This window comes from Psammomys obesus, unplaced genomic scaffold, assembly GCF_907164565.1.
Source record: "Psammomys obesus unplaced genomic scaffold, mPsaObe1.curated_primary_1811, whole genome shotgun sequence".
Taxonomy (NCBI): Eukaryota; Metazoa; Chordata; class Mammalia; order Rodentia; family Muridae; genus Psammomys; species Psammomys obesus.
In genome coordinates, this window is record NW_026596095.1 from 4,818,543 (window position 1) to 4,839,645 (window position 21,103).

At 40.4% G+C, this 21,103-nt stretch overlaps 1 protein-coding gene across 1 annotated transcript in view; it reads right to left on the reverse strand.

Moving 5' to 3' along the window:
* Agl (amylo-alpha-1, 6-glucosidase, 4-alpha-glucanotransferase) overlaps positions 1-18,947 on the reverse strand; it is a 60,615-nt gene extending 41,668 nt beyond the window's left edge. The window contains exons 1-6 of the mRNA XM_055628126.1: positions 18,725-18,947; positions 18,044-18,193; positions 3,459-3,669; positions 2,292-2,458; positions 1,248-1,451; positions 32-213 (exon numbers count right to left, since the gene is read on the reverse strand). Coding sequence (XP_055484101.1) covers positions 32-213; positions 1,248-1,451; positions 2,292-2,458; positions 3,459-3,669; positions 18,044-18,125 — 846 coding nt within the window. The 5' untranslated portion in view covers positions 18,126-18,193; positions 18,725-18,947. The remainder of the gene's footprint in view (positions 1-31; positions 214-1,247; positions 1,452-2,291; positions 2,459-3,458; positions 3,670-18,043; positions 18,194-18,724) is intronic.
* Positions 18,948-21,103: the final 2,156 nt, after the last annotated feature.

Here is a 21,103-nt window from a genome sequence, read left to right on the forward strand (position 1 = left end):
AGGTTGGTGGGGTGGTCCTCTACACACTTACATGCATGTGTTGATCATTTTCAATCAAAGCAGGGACTCCTTTTTCTCTGTACTTTCCATCTGCAACATCACAGGACAAATGCCAAAGTGCTCTATCTAGGACCCAGGCAGGTTTCAAGTGTGGAGAATTGACGAGGTTGTAAGCAGATTCCGGATGTTCCTGGATCCACTTACTGTTAGTAGCTTAAAAAGGGAAGAACACATCTTGTAGTTAGGTTGGACTTTACAATCACCATAGTTTCTACTCCATCGTTTATTTAGTAACTTATTTACTTAGTATTCATTTGTACTACAATAAAAACAGTGGATCTTTGTAAGGCACATGGATTAAGGCGAAAGGCACATGGGTTAAAGCGGGAGGCCATGACCACAGACCTCATGAAGCCAGCTGCTCTGGCAGGTAAGGAGAACAAATATCTCCTTAAAGGACTGCTGTCAGGAAAACCTGACACATTTTATAGAAGTTTATTTGGAGACCCAAATATTCTAACTTTACTCTTTTTAGTTCTGGAGGTGTCACAGTACACTTTTTAATCATCTAAAACATTAAGCTTTGAGGATTTATCAATATTTTCAATAATGTAAAATATTATTATTATTATTATTATTATTATTATTATTATTATTATTATTATTATTAGGTTTCTGGGGATAGAGTCTCATAACATAGCCCTTCTGGTCTGCAACTCAAAATGCAGCCCAGGCTTGTTTTCGATTCATAGTAATCCTCCCACCTCTGCTTCCCATGTGTCAGGATTTCGAACATACCCACAATGTTTACCTATATATTTTTAAAATATATGATATAGAACAAGGGTTCCTGCTGTACAGAATTCCCTTGTCAGTCTGAAAAATATTTATAGTCACATGTCTTAGGCTCCTTATGTGTTCTTCTATTTTTCATAAGTATCACATGCACTTCTACTCTGACTATATGCTCACCTCACACTACTTTATTTTATTTTATTCCATAAAATGTTTGTTTTTAATTGAAGGCCTCTTTAATTGTCTTTTTGATCTTTAGAATGAATGTTACTTAGGGCTGGGACAAGCCTAAGCGACAGATAGATTGCTTAGGTTAGCATTTGAGGCCCACTGTTCAATTCCTCACATTTGAAAATACTAGTACCAGTACTAATAATAATAATGTGAAGTGAAATGAAAATATTAGCAAGATAGGAATTTAGTATTCACACTGAAATCACCAAAGCTCATACCAGTATGATTGTAGACAACATCTGTAATACAAAGAATATTCCACTCCTTTTTCAGCTTCTCTACTAGCTGTCCAACGTCATTCCAGGAATATCTTCTGTTAGGCCTTGAAAAGTCAGGGTTTAATTCTAACTGATCAGCAAGGGAGTAGCATGACCTTGACAGTCCAAGAGTCTGCAGTGGGGTGAAGTGAATCATGTTGTAACCTACAAATGAGAAAACACAGACCACTGTATGAAAAAGCAAACAGATTAACCCTAAAGTTAAGCAAAGTGTAAAGTATTAAGTATGAGCTTTCTTAGGCACTTAGCAACAGTCAGACGAACATGCCAGTGGAAAAGGAACCAGTGACTGGAGTTCAATCCTAGACTTACAAAAGACTCAGTAAAATCTACTTAAGGCTTTCAGGCTATCACTGTCCTCATCTACAACAAGTGGGTAATGACCTGATGTACTTGATAACCATCACCACGGTGCTTAGCTACTGTCAGGATCCGTTGTAATTATGGACAGGGCAGAGCAGCTTGTACAAATGTCCTACACAAGCGTAATACTGGAAAGGTTCCGTGGGACTTGCACTCATCATAGTTATGCCACTGAAGCTTTCAGTCCCTGCTTCATAATATATATAGCTTGAAAGCAGAATGTCGATGTTAATCTTAGTTAAGAGGAAGACACAGCCTAGTTTCATTTTATTCTTGGCATGTCCAGTAGCATTTGCCTTTTATATGGAAAACAGATAATCAATATTGGCTAATTAAAACTATATATATGATACATTTCCCCCCACACTTAATAGTTTTTTCTAACTTTCATGTGCCAAATAAAATCTTACAAATGATAATCATTTTATTTTGTGACCAAGGGCTTCATTTGTTAAACCTGGCCCACATATCCTGGTATTTGTAGACGTTGTGCATTTTCTGTTTATTACTACATTAGTAAGCAAGACTAAGAGGAGAAGGAAAGCTTTGGAAAGCTGTATCATAGCAACTAAGGCTAGTATTGAAAAGAAGAAAAGAAAAAGAAATTAAACTGAACACTACCTGATTCCTTTGCAACCCTTAGTCGGCTTTCCCACTCATCAAAGGGTCCTAAACACTTTGCTAAAAATGTCTGGAGAGTAACACAGTCCAAGGGTAACACATGATTATCAGCTCCAATGCGTAGGATAGGATCCACAACTATGTAACCTCCTCCACTTTTCTCATTTCTAAGGGAAAATGAACCAAAACATTTTTAATTAGTTAGATGGAAAAAAATCATTAGCAGTTTGATCCTATGTGAAAGGTTTATTGCCCATTTAAACCCCTCCTTCCCTTCCTTGTCTCTTCCTTTCCTCTCTTTTATCTAGGGTCTCACGTAGCTCAGGCTGCCTCAAACTTACAATGTAGCCAAGGAAGACCCTGAAGGCCAGATCTTCCCGCATCTGTATACACAGGGATGGAATAAAGGCATATACCACCACATGTGGCTAAAAAATGTTTATTTCTAAGTATATAAAAGTCACTTACAAGATTGCAACAAAACATAATAGGTATTTTCTTTCTCTTTTTTTTATTATGTGTTTGTGTTTGCTAGTGTGTGGGTATGTGCACTGAAGTGCAGATACCTATGGAGGCCAGAAGAGGGCTCCTTCTAAAGCTGCAGTTACAGGAGGTTGTGAGCCACCTGATGTGCACGTTGGGAACTAAACTTGCATCCTCAATGAGAGTAGTTCAAACTTTTAGCCACTAAGGCATCTTTCCAGCTCCATCCACTAGGAATCTAAACAGAATAAAATATGATATCTAGTAATGTTAATTTATTAGAAAATAAATATGCTAATACCTATCAGTAACAATATTATTCCAAAAAACTGTCTCCTATAAACCAGTACAGGATTAGTTTGGAGTTTAACTACATATGACTTGAATCTCAATGCCCTAAACAGTGATCTCCTCAAAACTGAAGAATCATAGCCTAATTGCATCTCAAGAAAGCACTGTGGTGGTGGTGGTGGTGGTGGTGGTGGTGGTGGTGATGGCGGTGCATGCCTTTAATCCCAGCAGTGGGGAGGCAGAGGCAGGCAGACCTCCAGGGCTCACAGAGAAACCTGTCTTAAAAAAACCAGAAAGAAAAGAAAGCTCTGTAAAAACTGCATAGCCATGCTCACACCGTAACACTTACAGTCAGATAACTTAAGTTACAGACTTTGGTAACTCTTGGCCTACCCTTGAAGGAAGTAGTACTGAAAAGACCCAGAATGCTGCAGATGAAGTTTACAGTATTTATCAGAATCATCTTCTCTTTCCGTTGGGTTTTCCCAATCCAAGGAACGAAATTTTTTTCGATTAAATGCTTCTCCAGGAAACGGGTAATTTGTATACACAGTAACAGCTTTCCCTTGTAAAGTTGGGCCTAACCGGAACTGTAGTTCAAACCCTAAACAAAAAGCATATTTGAATAAATCACGTTAATTAACTCATTGAAAGTCTTAATATTCAAACATGTTTTACTTAAAACATTGTAAAAACATGAATTTTTAAATATACTTAAGATAATCTGTTATCCCTAATGTTACTTTTATAACTACTTGGCATTTTGATTTAGCTGAATTTTATATTTTAGCAAATATAATAAGCACCCCAGAACTCTCCTTTGCAGCATCCTTCTTCCCTTTCCCTGGAACCTGATTCCTATTCATACAACTGTGAGTTGTGCAGATTCTTACCTGACCTTTGATCCCAATTTCTCTGCCACTCCACTTTGAACCCTTACTGTCACTTCTGAATCAACCACCGAGATGTGGGTGTGGGAGCACAGATCATCTCTGCTGTTTCAGACTGCAGCAAAGAGAGTGAGTCTCTACATCAGAGAATGGGACCATATGCAGAGCATGGGTGATCACAGGACAGCACAGAGAAACTGAGTGGACAGAAGAGTCTCAACAGTATTCTGGAAGCGTTGCAATGCATCTTTTACAACTGCTCAAACACAGTTCTGTGTCAATAAAGGTCTGCTAGCAACCCCTAGGGGTGGGGAGCACTAGCTCGTGGGATCTGTCGATTTCCTTACAGAACACCACCACCATGTATGATCGAAAGCTACCAAACACATCTGAGCTCAGAATTGGGAAGGGATGTGTGCAGTGGGTTCTCATGAATCTGCGTATGTGCCAGCAACACATTACTGCCTATATCAGTACAGCTCGTAATTATTAAAGTTGTGGATACAAAGCCAAGATAGCCCTACTGTTACCAAAGCTGGGCTGAGTTTCTGTGAAAATACATGAGACTTCTGTGTCACTAATATTTCTTTATAAGAGAAAAAAAATCCCACATCTGTTACAGTTATTACAATTATCTGTTGAGTTATTATAACTCAAGTAAAAGTTTAGGTTGGTTTATAATAAACTTTTAAAAAATTATTTATTTTTGAGATTGTAATTAAATAATTTAACCCTTCCCTTTCTAATATACCCCTCTTTTCTTTCTTTCAAATTCAGCCCTTTTTCATTGTTGCTTCTCCCCCCCCCCCCCAAAAAAAAACCATAAATACAATCTTCCCAGCTGTATTATGTTACTTGTATGTATGTTTTGGGGCCTGACCATTTGGTACTGAATAGTCACCTGGTGTGCTCTTTTCTGAGAAAGACTATTTCTCCTGCTCTCAGCATTTCTTAATTGCCTATAGCTCTCTGTGTAGAGTTGACGGAGACCTCAAGAGCTTTCCCCATCCGTGTTAGCATGTCTACTGGTGTCATCCTTGTTCAACTCAGACTTCTTTGTCATGATCAGAATGTAAGATTTACGACTGTATCCAAGTTGATTAGATATACAAGGCATGTAAGTTTTAAATATAGCTGTTTGTGGTGGCACATGCTTATCATCTCAGCATTTCAGTAGTAGAGGCAGGAGGATCAGGAGTACAAGGTCATTCTTGGCTACATAGCAGTATCAAGGCCAGCCTGAGCTACTGTGAGATGCATTTCAAAAAAGAAATAAAAAATTTCAAATATAGATATATCTCAAATAGTGATAGACAAGAACTGAAGAAGGTAGGAGAAAGTTCTGAGTAGAATTCTTAATGTGTTAGGAATTTCCTTATTGAGAAAAATATGTTGTTGGGTGTGGCAGGGCATGCCTTGGGAGGCATGAGGCAGGCAGATTGTCGTGAGATGGCAAACCAGTGGTCAGCCTGGTTTACATAGTGAATTCCAGGACAGCCACGACAGCCATGAGACCCTGTCTCAAAAAAGGAAAAAGCAACAGAGAAAGAAAAGAAAGAAAAAAATGAAAGGAGAATAAATATACTAATAGGTATAATGCTTACGAAACATCCAACAAAATTAATAAAAATTACACAATGAAGATCTACCCTGTAATAGTGAATAAACTATGACTTACATTCTTTTAAAATTTTTATGTATTCATTTTGTGTGTGTGTGTGTGTGTGCGCGCACATGTATGTTCTATGGCATAAGAGTGAAGATCAGAGGACAACTTGCAAAAGTCAGTTTTTTCCTTTCACCATGTGTGTCCAAGGGGGCTGAATTCAGGTCATCAGGCTTGGCAGCAGGTGCCTTTCCCAGGGCCATCTCACCTACCTTGAGCTTACATTCTAGAGTGACAGTCATCATAAGCAATGAACAGATCGAATAATTAAGAAAAAAAAAAAAAAGAGAGATTGTGTGGAGACAGGAGGATCACTCTGATTTACTGTCCAGCTAGTCTAGCCAAATTGGTGAGCTCCATGTTCAGTAAGAGACCTGATCTCAAAAGGTAAAGAATTGCCTCCACATTCACACACATGCATGCACACCCACAAATGTGTGAAAACATGTATATATACATAACACACACATATACACAAAATCACTCTGCTATGAGGGATATAGCTCAGTCTGTAAAGTGCTTGCCATCTATGTGTGAAGACCCAAGTTTGGCCCTCAGAAGCCAAACATGCATAGGGTTACATGTCTGTAATCCCAGCAATGGGGCAATGGAGACAAAGAGATCCCTGGGCTCCCTGGCAACCCAGACTAGCCTTACTGGCAGTCCCAGTCGCACTGAGGAACCTGTCTCTAACAAAGAAGAAAGGCCATTCTGAGAAACAACACCCAAGACCAGCCTTGTCCTTCACATCAACACAAACTCCTGCACATATATGTACACCTGCATACATGTGGATCTGAATACACGTATGTAGACACATACACACAAATATGATTCTAAAAGAGTGGATGTCCAAATGTCTGTGTGCCCCATTTAGGCCATATGTTCAAATATCTTCATTCCTATGTCTGCTGTTCTGGATCAGTGGCCTTAGATGTTGATTTGTTTTGGGGTACCATGAACTGCACCACTTAAAGTGGAGACATCAGCTGCTAAACCTATTGCTCCGACTGGTCCTATAGCTACTTCCCATCCTTCAATGTTCCCCAGGCTACCTTATTTCCCAAAACACAACAATGTTTATATTAGGATGATTAATCATTGCAGCATATTTTATTCCCTTGTGAACCCCAAGAGTGTGAACTACAAAACCCTGTTTCTTTGGTGTGGTTGAGCCCTATTACACACCTTTAATCCAAGAGCTCTCTGTATACCGGTTCTAATAAAGTTAACCCTATGTCAGGAGGCAGAGGAAGAAACCAGATGACAGGCATTAAGGTGTAGGAGGAACTCTGAGTTGAGGGGTATTTAAGACAGTGTGTACAAGTAGAAGGAGCTTTAGCTCTTTAGCTCTTGAGCTCTTTAGCTTTAGCTTTGGCTTTAGCTAGCAAGGCTTTGAATTTGGGTTTTTTGGCCTTTTCCTCCTGGGCTGTCAGCTGAGATAGTGAGCTTTTTGGCTTTTTTCCCTGAAACATGAACTGAATAGGAAGGTCAGCTGGGTGCCTTCTCTGCCTCTCTGAGCTAGCAGGTTTTCACCGCAGCATCTGGTTCCTGAGTAAAATTGGTAAGATAGAACACATTAAATTTTCATTCATTTTATAACAACGATTAATAACCTTACCTGTCCAAGAAAAAGGCAGAATTGCCGGTTTCTCACTTTAAATCAAGCTAAAACAATCAATCTTAGCAAAAAAGGCAAGTTGAAAGCAGAGATATGGCAAAGACCAGCACATGGCTAGTCAAGCTGTAAGTGCATAGATGTTCTTGAAGGAAATTAGAAGCTCTTTCCCTGTGAATGCACTGATGGCATGTTTTAGTGGCTTGCAAGAACAATCAACATGCATGAACACAGCCACACTATTGCCTTAAGCAAAAGCCTACTTTAGAGCAAGGCGTGGGTGGCTTCAATTCTGACAGCTGAGGGAAGCGAGAAAGCTGCAGAGGGCAGTAGAAACTGGTTCGTAAGGCTTAAGAAAAGGTGTCACCTCTCTAATAAAAAATTTCATATTGAAATAGCAAATGCCAACATAGAAGCTACAGATCTGACTCAGGTTACTTCTAAGAATGGCCACTAAACAAGGTATTTTCTATAGCTGAGATAGTTTTAAATGAGAGCATGGTGCCACCTGGGGTTTCCGCAGCTTCAGAGACGCAAAGCCCAGTGCCAAAGCTTCAGAGGGCAGACTGAGCCCCTCAGCAATGGGAGTCCGCCTCCATAGGACTTTACTAAATCTATTCTGCCTTACTATAAACAAGCCGGGGATGACAATTCATAATAATCTTTTTCAGAATGTTGTAGTCCATTTTTTATATCTAAATTCAGAAAAACGAGTCATTTTAAACTATTATTGCTTACTGACCAAGAGCTAGCTTACCCAAGAGCACTGGAAGAAACATAAAATGAGATTAACATCATGCTTGCTAATATAACACGCTATAACATCTATAGCCTGGAACTGACTTTCAGGTATTTCTTACTTAAGGATATAGCTTGTATGGCTATAATGGCATCAATATTGATGTGTGTGTGGTGGATTCTAGATGCCATTCACCGTATTTGTGATTCATGTGTGATGATAAAAAACACAAATGGGAAAAAAAAGTTGAGTTCAGTCCTCATAGACAGCTGTGAGGGGGTAAAGACTTTGGTGGAAAAGTAGATACAGAACAGTAGCATCTGAAGGTATGATTGGATTGTTACAATTTTAGGATAAAAGTTTAGTGGATAAATTTTTGTTTTGTTTTGTCTGTTTGTTTTTGAGCCAAGGTCTTCTCTTGTCCTGGCCTAAAACTACCTGTTCAGATCAGGCTGGTCTGGAGCAGGTGGTGATCCTCTTTATTCTGATGCCCTAATGCTGCCATTACAGGTTTTGCCACGAAAAAAAAATTTTAGATAGCCTGTAAATCAGGTGATAACCATCACAGGGTTTGAGACGACTGATGCCCATTTTGAAATAAATTCCACTATGGATAACATGCTATCAAACACAATCTTTTGAAATCCTTCTGGAAAAAGAAGGTATGGCTGAAGCATAGAGTAAGAAGACAAACAGAATTAGGAATAGTGCTTCCTCAAGATCCAGCTATACCATTCCTAAGCATATATCCAAAAGATGCTCAAGTATACAACAAGGACATTTGCTCAACCATGTTCGTAGCAGCTTTATTCGTAAGAGCCAGAAGCTGAGAACAACCCAGATATCCCTCAGTTGAGAAATGGATACAGAAATTGTGGTACATTTACACAATGGAATACTACTCAACAATTAAAAACAAGAAAATAATGAAATCTGTATGTAAATGGTGAGAACTAGAAAAAAAAATCATCTTGAGTGAGATAATCCAGAAGCAGAAAGACCCTCATGGTATATACTCACTCACAAGTGGATATTAGACCTATCATATAGGACAATCATACGAAAATCTGTACACCTAAAGAAGTTAAGCAAGAAGGAGGACCCAGGTAAGATGATCAATCCTCATTCAGAAAGGCAAATGAGACAGACATAGGAAGAGGGAGAAAAAAAAAAACAGGGAAAGGACAGGATCCCTACCACAGAGGGCCTCTGAAAGATTCTACCATGCAAGGTATCAAAGCAGAGGTTGAGATTCATAGCCAAACTTTGGGCAGAGTGCAGGGAATCTTATGAAAGAAGAGGGAGATAGAAAGATTTGGAGGGGACAGGAGCACCCTGCCACAGGAGAGAAAAAAAAAAAAAATCTGGGCACAGGGATCTTTTCTGAGACTGATACTCCAACCAAGGACCATGCATGGAGATAACCTAGAACCCCTGCTTAGATGTAGTCCATGGCAGCTCAGTAAGTGGGTTCCCTAGTAATGGGAACAGGGACTGTCTCTAACATGAACTCAGTGGCCTGCTCTTTGATCACCTCCCCCTGAGGGGGGAGCAGCCTTACCAGGCCATAGAGGCCTTGCCTATAATCCCAGCATTCAGGAGGCAAAAAGAGAATGATCACTGTAAAGGGAGGGTCAGTTCAGTCAATGTAGCAGGTACACTAGGCCATCCAGGGCTACAAAATGTCATCAGAGAAATACCCATCCCAATCAATAACTGAAGTAAAAACCATTGTGATGTTCAAAACTATATATGTCTACATGTTTCTAAGAGTAATTAAATTTATCAACAGAAAAAGCAGTAACATGCACAAATATCAGAGGTATTGTTGATATTTAAACAACTTGTCTCTTAAGTTTATACAAATATTGCTTTAGTAATTACACAATGATTCAGAGAAACTGTAGTACAAAGGTTAAAACTCACTTAGACTTCTCAAACAGTATGTGGAACAATGGAGTACCTCTCTCAAGCAAACATGAGAAAGAAAAGAAGCTCTCTTCAAATACGAATATTTATATGTAGCATTCATATAACTGTTCTTATAGATTATGCAAATTAGAAAACAACCAAAATAAACGTAAATGGGCCGAGACCCATTTTCAGTTCCCAGTACCAACCTGGCGCCTTGTAAGCATCCCTTACCCTGTCCTAGGGGATCCAGCACCGTCTTTTGGCCTCCATGGGCACCAGGCATGCATGGAGTACACATACCTATCCCTCCTACATACATACATGCAGGCAAAACACTCATACACATAAAGCAGATAGTATTGAGAAAACGATATGATTGAATATTCACTACTTTCTAAAAGTTCACTAATTTTTAAGATTTATTTTTAGTTATTTTAAAATTTTAAGGTTATATTTATTCATTTATTTTATGTGTGGGTATTTCCCTGCATATATGTGTATGCATTTTTGGTGCTCTCAGAGGTCAAAAGAAGGCATTAGATCCCTTGGAACTGGAATTATGGATAGGTGTGAGTGACTATGTGTGTGCTGGGAATCAAACCTGGGACTTTTACAAGTGGAACAAGCGCTCTTAAACGCTGAGACACCGCTCCAGCCCCCTATTATTTTTAATGGTATGTACATGTGTGTGACTGCGTGAATGTATGAGTAGAGGTGTGCTCAGGGGTCAGATCTTCTGAAGCTGGAGTTGCAGGCAGTTGTAGGCCACCTAAGGTGGGTGCTGGGAACCCAAACGCTCCCTGTAAGAGCAGGAAGCATGCTTCACTTCGGCCATCCCTCCAGTCCTGCACTGCTCACTATTTTTTTAAGTCTTAGTTTAATATTTTGTAATAAGGAAATTTAAATATTACAAATTCTGTTTACTCTGACAATTGGCTTTAATAGCCTCAACTATTTATATATACAAAGGTATCCAAATGTAAATAAAATAGGATTTCTTAGTGGTTATACATACTAAAACCATGACTCTAATTGCGAATCCCAATCACCAGTTATGTAGACGTTTGCTAAAATCTGTCTAGTAAATGTCTATTTCATCACTTTACTCCTGGTAATTATTTTTACAAGCTAGTCTATAGTTAAACTTGGAAAACTAACTGAAATCTTTATTTAGAAGAGTTGAAACAGATTGGAAAATTTCTAAAGGTGGCAGGTATTCACTTATATAAATAAAATAATAACAAAAGCATTTCTAAAGTTAATAATGAGAACACTTGAGAAACTGCAGCCAGCCCAATACGTTTCTACAAATCAAGTTTTTCTGGAACACAAGCACTCCAATTCATTTATGTCTTGTCTATGGCTACTTTCATGCTATAGGGGCAGGGTTGATTAGCTGCAGCAGAGAGCAGAGAGCTGCAAAGCTCTAAAGGTTTTGTACTTGAGTATCAGAGAAAAAATTGACAACTCGCTCCATACCTCCACTTTCGTTAAAAACAAACAAAAAACAATTAGTTCTCATTTATGTTTACTTCAAAGGGTCAAATAAAGTTTTGTTTTGTTTTTCTTACTTTCTGAGTTTCCCATGATAGAAGGCTGATCACCACCACTTCTAAGAAGGACAAATCTCAAAGAGTAAATTTCAGACACTTCTAGCTCACCTTTAAGTCGGTCAGCCTCAATCTCCCCCTTCCTCCACATTCCCCCTTCCCTGACCCTTCTCTCTTTCCATATATGCCATACTATGCTGGCCAGGACTGACCTAGAATTGAACAGGGAGCTACCTGCCTCTGCCTCCTAAGTGCTGGGACTAAACGCGTGTGCCTATATACCTGGCTAGATTTGACAACTTCTAAGAAGTAAAAGAGAGATGTTCAGGGTTATATTTCCTCTGGTTATAAAACTTCTGAAAGATTCTAATTTCTAAATTTGAATTAAATTTGCTTTTTTGTGGGGTTAAAAATGGAGTCCTGAGCCTGTCCATGCTACATAAATGCTCTACCACAAAGCCACAGGCTAAATCTGTATGATTTAAAACAATATGACTAGCTCAGGTAAAGGTGCAATTCAAGGCAAAATGCAACAAATAAAGGAGGCTGGACTGTGAGCCTGTATTAGTTAGACTACAACCTTTACCTTTCTGATAAGAATGTCTTTTCTTGTTGTTCTTAATTCATCTGATGAGAATTAATTCATCTGACGAGAGCATCAATACCAATTCATATGTTACCAAACTGAATTACTTTTCAAAGATGTTATACTTTCTTTCTGTATTCCAGTAGTGGATTAGTAAATTTTCCCAAAGCACAAAGCTATTCTAAACTGTTAAGTCAAATCACTGAAACGGAGTAGGTTCCCTACAGTACATGAACTATCTCTGCTAAAATTAGCTTAGGTCACAAGAGTACACGGTGTGGCTATCTGGTTCACGTTAACACTGAGAACACTTTTCTTGGATCAGTCACAGCCCTCTTCTCCACAGCTAGGAAGACAAGTGATTAAATTACTACTGTAAACAAAAATTCCCCATTAGGTAGTTCGTACATGGTTTTGGCAGCTGGAGATATGACTCAGCAGACAAGTGTTAGTTGCTTTTGCAGAGGATCTGGGATCAGTTTCTAGCACCCACATCAGGCAGCTCACAACTGCCTCTACTTCCAGTTTAAGGGATCCAATACCCTCTGGCCCTCCAGAGCACCTGCATATGTCTGGTGCACAAGAATTCATGCCAGCAAGCAAGCATACACGTAAAATAAATAATAAATAGGTCTTTAAAAATAACAAACCTTTGCAAATAAACATTTTATTTTTGTTGGTGATGGTGGTGTTTTTTGGTGGTTGTTTTTTGTTTGTTCTGAGACAGGGTTTCTCTATGTAGCTCTGGCTGTCCTGGAGCTTACACTGAAGACCAGGCTAGCCTCAAACTCACAGATCCACCTGGCTTTGCCTCCCAAGTGCTGGGATTGAAGGTGTGTGCCACCAGGTCTAGCTGAATATTTTTTAAAAATTGCAACAATTGGGCTGGCAGGATGGCTCAGTAAGCATGCTTGGCACCCAAGCTTGAAAACCTGAGTTCCCTCATGGATACCTCTGCAAAAGGTGAGACCTGATTCCCAAAAGCTGTCCTCTGTCCTGCAAACATTTTCAGTGGTATGATCATGCCTGCAGTTAGGCACACATACACAAAGTGATAACAGTAAATGAATAAATGTAAAAAGTGTAAATCTGGTCGACCTATATAAAAGATGAAAGAAGAAGAATCAATTTCAGGTTTGAGAAATACTAATTTTGTTTATTTTCTGAAACATAATGAGACAAGGAAAACAGAAGAGACTATAACTTGATTAGAACAGACATTAATTTGGACTTTTACTTGAATCTGAAGAATCTATAGAGATGTCAATGATGAAAATTATAATCAGCTCTTAGGGTAAAAAAATAAAACCAGAGAAAGGTTTGGGGAATCAGTCAAATACGAAAAATCAAAAATCAATTTTTTCCCTTTACATTTAACTGTCACTAACTCCTCTGAGTTTAAACTTTTCTTCTTTTGTCTCCCCTTTCAACTCTGATATCATTAAGTTATCATCCTTAACCTGATATGACTGTTTAGACTCTTTTCTTTATTTTTCTGTATGTAATGCATGTACAGGTGTGTGCAGCTGTGAGTGTGCATGCAAAAGCCATAGACTGATGCTGGTAGTCTTCCGTCATGCTTCTCTGCCTTTTTTTCTTTTTCAAGAGTAAAATATTTTTATCTTATCTTACTTACTTATTTACTTGCTTTTTCAAGGCAGAGTTTCTCTGTGTAACAGAGCCTTGGGTGTCTGGGATTCACTTTGTAGACTAGGCTGGCCTCAAATTCACAGAGATGTGCCTGCCTTTGCCTCCCGAGTGCTGGAGGCATGCATCACCACAGGTGACTATTTTTATTTTATGTGTACATATGAGTGTCCACACGTACTTATGTGTACCATGTATGTCTCTGGTGCCCACAGAAGCTAGAAGAGGGTGTCAGATGCCCTAGAACCAGAATTACAGGAGGTTGTGAGCAGCCATGTGGGAACAAGAACAGCAAGTTCTTAATTGCTGAGAGATCACCCTAGTCATCTCCACCTTACTCTTTTTTTTTTAATTTTTTTTTAATATTAGTTACAGTTTGTTAACTCTGTATCCCTGCTGTATCTTACTCCCTCTTTCCTTTCCAATCCCACCCTCCCTCCCTCATCTCCTCCCTGCCCCTTTCCAAGTCCACTGATAGGGGAGAACCTCCTCCCCTTTCATCTGATGCTGATTTATCCACATTACTCTTTTTTTAGAAGGGTCTCTCATAGATCCTGGATCTCACTGATCAATCAGACTGGCTGCCAGCAAGCCCCCTAGCTCCACCTGTCTCTGTGGAGACAGGGGTTACAGTGCCGGGGTTACAGGTGCACCCCACTTTTATGTGAGTGCTGGAGATCTCCCTTGTGCTTGTCCAGCAGGCACTTTATTCACCGAGTCATTTCTTCAGCCCAGTTATAGTTTTTAAGGTAGAGAGCGGATAGGGTCTCTCTATGTAGCTCTGGTTAGCCTGGAACTCTATGTAGACCATGCTGGCTTAGAATTCACAAAGAGGGGGTGGAGAGATGGCTCAGAGGTTAAGAGCACTGCTTGCTCTTCCAGAGGTCCTGAGTTCAACTCCCAGCAACCACATGGTGGCTCACAACCGCCTATAATGAGATCTGGTACCCTCTTCTGGTGTTCAGGTGTACATGCAGGCAGAACATTGCATACATAATAAAATAAATAAATCTTAAAAAAAAAAAAAAAGGAATTCACAAAGATATACTTGCCTCTGGCTCCTGAGTGCTGGGATTAAAGGCATGTAGATGGGGTAGATAGGATTTTTTTTAAAAAGGATCTTCTCAATTATTTCTTATCTCAATGTTCCCTCTAATATTCTTTCACATTATAAATTACCTTCTAAAATAGCAGTTCTCAACCTGTGTGTCATAAACTCTTTAGGGCCTCACCTATCAGATATTTACATTATTATTCATAACAGTAGCAAAATTACAGTTAAGAAGTATCATGAAATAATTTTATGGTTGGGGTTACCATCATGAGTACCTGTAATTAAGGGTTGCAGCATTAGGAAGGTTGAGAACCACTGATCTAAAATAATATGATCACACCATTATTTTTTAAAAAATGGATGAATTTACTGGCTTTATTAGTGTTCCAGACTGAACCACATATTTGGGGGGGGGGGTTGTTTTATTTTGCTCTTATCTCTCTGTGTAGCCCTGGCTGTCCTGGAACTCGCTCTGTAGATCAGGCTGGCCTCAAACTCAAAGATCTGGCCACTGGAATTAAAGGGGTATGCCACTACTGCCTAGCTCACATTATTCTTGGTAATCCCTATTCCGTATGCCTCTTCAAGCAGCTTAGCTGAATTTCCAGTTCGGGCTAGTTTTCGCTGGGGCTTAAGATATAACCAGTGAGCATTTTTTGGTTTGTTTGTTTTTGTTTTTTGAGACAGGGTTTTTCTGTGTATCTCTGGCTGTCCTGGAATTCGCTCTGTAGCCCAAGCTGGCCTCAGACTCACAGAGATCCACTGCCTCTGCCTCTGCCTCCCCAGTGCTGGGATTAAAGACATGCACCACTACTGATGGTATCAGTGAGCATCTAAGTGTCGCACATAGCACTAAGTCCGTAAGGCTGTCCCATGCTTACAAACCTCACTGCTGCTTGGGGACTGGACTTCCAACAAACTTCAGGCGCCGCTTCATCGATTGTTCTGTGTTCATGTGGAACGGGCAACCAAACCAAGGAGACAGTGAAAAACTGCAGGAAGCCTTCACTAAGGCATTTTAATTAACTGAAAGTTGAACACACAGAATGACAGCAACAGGAATAACAGATACAAAGGGATCTGACAGGAGTGGAGATGTAAGCATGGGCATGAGAAAGGCCACTAGAGAAGGAATAAGCAGTACAGAAGGGTAGAGCTTTAAAAATTCAGACACTAACTGCAGGGAACAATGAGATTCAATCTTGGCAGGAAAAAGTGCAGTCCCATTCAGAATGTCTTGGAAGTCAGGCAGAAGTCCCATAAATCAAAAGGAGAGAAAATGAATAAGAAGATGATTTGGACTCCTAAATTTGGTTAGATGGAAGAGAAAAACAGGGAGAGAGATCCGAGATATAAGAGTTTAAAGAGAGGAGGGGCTTATGGGGGGATACAAAATGAATAAAGTGTAATTAATAAAAATAAAAAAAATTTTTAAAAAAATACCAAGAAAAAAAAAAGAGTTTAAAGAGAGACAACAGTTAAATGGGAGACATCATAAAGAATGCTTATGATTCTAGCCTGGGACAATATGAGGACAGAGCCATCACTAAGGTTTGGTGAAAGGGAGTGGTTTAGACCATGTTAGATGAAAGTACAGCCTAACAGAGCTACACCATGACTAGTCTACAACACAGTACTGTGCCAAGCTAAGCTCCACCGACTGGACTGAGAAGCAGAAAGACAAATATTTTGTTGCTACTTATGGCTCTATCGCTACAAAACTATATTACTAAAATACAGTATTAAACTAAACTCCATAGGAGAGCAACATATCTTTACAAAGAAATTAATGCTTTATATTAATGTACTTTGCTCAACATTAGTTTGTTAGCAGCTGAGGAAAAAAAAAAAAAGTGGCTTACTAACCCATGTCATTATACTTGATTCAAAGGCTTCCAAGAGGAAAGTGGTACTCTTTGAAATAAAGAGGCCTTTATTTCAAAGAGTCCTCAGCAGAGAGGCAAGAGATGAGGCCATGAGAACGCATAACTATCTGATGGTAGGAAAACAGAAAAAGAGGGAAACCTAGCAGACTCTAGCAATTAATTTAAACATGGAAGGAAAAGAGCCTAATAAAGAGACACCAAACTCACAAAAATACTGAAGAAAGTAGAGGAAGAAAAATCAAAATCAGAGAAGTGCAGAGTCAGGAGAGCTAAAGTTGGAGCCAGGCCTCAGTGACCTAAAAGCTCAAACAAATCTGGAAGACGAGGGAACACCGTAGATGGTAAAAGCTTTTAAGATCTTAACTTTTAAAATAGTAAAGAAAGAATTCTTCAAAATATCTATCAATGTTCATTCAATAACAGAAGGACTAATTTTATCTTGATGCATTAAAAACTTTTTCCTTGTATTTTACAAGTTATATTTATAAATTATAAGTGAACTGTTTTCAGTACTGATCATAAAGCATCTGTTAGCTCGTCTTATAAAATTGCAGTTTGAGCTTTCATTTTACTTTTATTTACATCTTTTTGTTATGCTAGGGCTTGAACCCCAAACGCCGCTTGTATCAGGCAAGTACTATGCCACTGAGCTATATCCCTAGTTTACTTCAGTTCTCTAAATGATAGCTCAAACATGTTTCAACATCACCTGATCAGATTTTCCACTTTTTATTTGCCTTTATCTTCTACTTGCTCAAGAGGCTTCTGATATTGTAAGCAATAGCTTACTATGCTGTTTGCTGTTCTCTCTTTTACCAGTGCTTAACTTCAATAGAGGAAAAGAGTGTGTTCTAAAAAGCAACCCTACAGATATACGCAAAGCTAAATTATATGTGGTTTAACAAGTCATAACAATAAATGCTATTATCAATAGCATGTTCAATCTTCTAACTACACATGTACTTTCTACCATTTCTTATTTTTTCCTGGTGTAGGGATTGAATCCAGTTCTCCCACAGACTAGGCAAAAATTCCACCCGTGAGTGATTTCCTATTACCTGAAGTTTCTGCCTCATGAGGTAGTTTGCAGAAGTAGACTGCGCTACTGTGGTTCTAACATGGCAGATATATTCTTAATCAACATAAAGCTTCATTACTCACCACTGATGTGGAACACAGTACCAATTTGGCACAAATCAAAATCTATGAAATTTCATCTTAGTGTGTGTGCGTGTGTGTGCGCGCGCGCGAGAGAGAGAGCTTCATTTATGTTAAGCACACACTCTACCTGAGTTATACCCACCCCTCCAGTCCCTAATTTTAAGTTTAGAAAATTTTCATAGGTTGTCAATGCATTAAAATATATATAATATATATATTATATATATATTATATATATATGACCCAATCAAACAACTTGCGACTGACCTTGTTCAAGTCTGAAGAGGGTCTTCTCTAGCTTCTCCATTTCGTTCAACAGTAAAATTCGAACCTGTTTACTGTGTTCCATTTTCGTTTCCGGAGGGTTTGAACTCTTTCCGTAGAATTAAAAGGACTCCAAGGTGGAATGAGTTACCCCTGTAAAACGAAAGGGAATTATGAAAAAGAAAATGTGACCTAAAACTCTCTGGCGTTGACAGTGCCACTTACATGTCCTAGATAGGTTTAAAGCCGAGGAGAGCAATGAGAAAGAGTGTAAAGTTCGACAAGGGAGAAGAGTTTCTTCTCTCTTGGAGCAGAATAAGAAAGCCTGAAGCAAAGGTGTAGATTCTTACAGTCTCTTCAAAACGGAACAGACCAAAAAGCTAAAGAACTCCCAGAGAAAAGCAACGCATCTGCGAAAACCTGGAGTTCAGGGGCATAGATTCCGTCCTGAGCCAGAGACCCTGAGAACTCCAAACGGCACTGCAGCCTCCAGGAGATCAGGCTGCTGAGGAAACAGGTGGAAGGGCACCCCGTTCCCAAATTCGGGTCTGCAGCCGCAGGGGGAGGTGATAAGAGAGGGAAGCAGTTGCTGCCCCGGGAATAGCTGTGGCGGCCTTCGATGTACAGAGCGGCTATAGATAGAAGGAATGCGCGTCCAGGGCCGGACGCATTCCAGACACTTACAAGCGGGATCGACGTGCGGCGTCGGGAGCGAGAGCGGGTACAGCGGGAACGCCGGGCCGAGCGGCAGCCCGGGGAGGGCAGGGCGCCGTGAAGGGCACGGGGAGGAGCGCGGGGACCCAGGCTAGGTGACAGTGACAGGCCGGGGCCGCCGAGTCTCCGCCCCGCGCGGCCTCGGGATGCTCCCTCTCTGCAGGATCCCCCCCAACCAACCCAGGGGGCGTGGCCCCGCCGCCGTGCCCACTTCCGGGAGCCTCCCCTCCCTCTAGCGCAGACCACTGGTCTCGCGAGAGGTGGGTGCGGCGGGGATTTGAAGAGTCTGGGTCCTGGGGGGGTGAGGGGGTGGGGCGGAACGCGGGGCTGGCGTCCTGTGGTCACCGTCACTGTTCCTCTCGAGGAAAAAGTGAATCAAAGAGCCGAGACAAGCGGGGGTGATGTTTAGGGAAGTTCTCCCTGTAAAGAAAACACAAGTTAAAAATAAAAAATAAAAAAACATTTTCTTAATACGTTGTGCAAGTCATCTAACCTCTTTGCAGCCTTATTCCTAAAATGTCATTGACAGCCCCCCCCCGCCTCCCTCCCCCATGCACACCCCACAAAAATAAAATACGTGAAATGCTGTGGGAAATATAACTTGTCAATAACAGCTAATATTTAACAATACTGTAAGAGATGCCAGGTGTTCTTCAGAGTCCATCGAATGAGAGAAATTTCCCGTGGTGGTTGATTTTAATGTTATCTTGCCACAGACTAGTCTCTAGGGAGAGGGAACCCCAACTAAGGAATTGCCTCCGTCAGATTGGCCCGTGGGCTTTGGTCTGTGGAGGCATTTTGTTTTATGATTGCTGTGGGAGCTAAGGGGGCAGGGCCACTCTGTGCAGATGGTACTGGTTTCTGTAAGTAAGCAGGCTGGGCAAACCGTAGGGAGCAAGCTGCAGTGGTGCAAAATGCAGCAAACTGCACTTCTCCGTCGTCTCTGCTTCAGGACCTGCCTCCAGTTCTTACCCTGAGTTCCTGCTTTGACTTCCCCCAGTAAGACTCTGAGATCAGGAAGTGTAAGCTAGATAAACACTTTCTTCCCCCAGCTTGATTTTGGTCAGGGTTTTTTCACAGCAAACATGCCTTTTTGTTACGATTGACTTAAAGATAAGGAAACAGAGGCACCAAGAGGTTAAGTAGCTTGTTTAAGGCCACCGAATGAACAAGGGAGTGGATGGGATTTCAAGGGCATTCTTGCTGATTTCTGTTCAGTAAACCCTTTATCGAGGGCATTGACATTATTCCCCGGGGCTTGACATCAATAGAGATTTGGTAAATTGGAAGATTGAGTTTGCTTTCTAGGAAGTCCACCTGCCCTGTTCTTCCATGAGCATATTTGATGCTCTTTTGGTGTCTCTCCTCTTGGGCTCCAAGGATGTGTGGAGGCCAGAGTGTGCCTTCTGTGAACAGACTATAAACTCCTGCTTGATCTTAAAATCCCCCAGTTCAAGGCAACCACTAGGCTGAGCAACACCACAGGCCTTCTTAAGGGAAGGGTTGAGTAGTGGGAGCAGGTGACCCAGATACCATACTCTGTTGCTGTATGTTAGGTTTCTTTGATTCTTTTTAAAACTGAAATTAGCCTAAGTTTTCTTGACTTCTCCATCTGAAATAAGGAGCATGGCCGCATTCTCTGAGTTTTCATCTGGTACAGATTCATCACACTGTCCTATGGCCTGCTCATTTTTGCTGCTCCCTATTGACTGATATTCTCCAGGGCTCCAGAACTAGCCTTTCCCGTGGTCCTGCCTCCAGCAAAACCCTCACGGTAGTGCCCAATGTCTCAAATAGATATAAGAAGTAAAACAGGTTGAGGACATAAATTCTCTTAGCAGTGATTTATTTTATGAAAGTGCTTAATTTTTCCAAGATCTGTTCATTCAACTCAGCTTTGAAGGTTTCATATTGCAAAATAAAGGGAATCGTCAATGGACAGCTGGTATGGTAAGATATACCTAAAAGAGTAGTTTTACAAGTCACATGGTATGTTCTTTAAGATGAGCAATCACAAGAATGTGCTATCTCTGAAGTTCTTGAAATGCCAGTGGATTGCAGTCCACAGCACCAGAGTGCCACATGCATGCCAGTGAACATTTGTCACATTTGTGGTATCCTGTGCATGCAAGATCTATATAGACACAACAGGCTCAGGCTGTAACTGTCAGGAGGAAGCCCTTAAAGCTCTTCTGATAGATCATCTCAGTTACTGTTAGTCTCACTCATTCGAGGCAATTACTGACTCAAATCATGGACAAGTTAATTAAAGCAAGCTTTGTTCATGTACATGAGCTGTCCCCCTCCCCAATGCAGGGTTCAAGAGATCAGCCCTGGATGGGAGGGGGG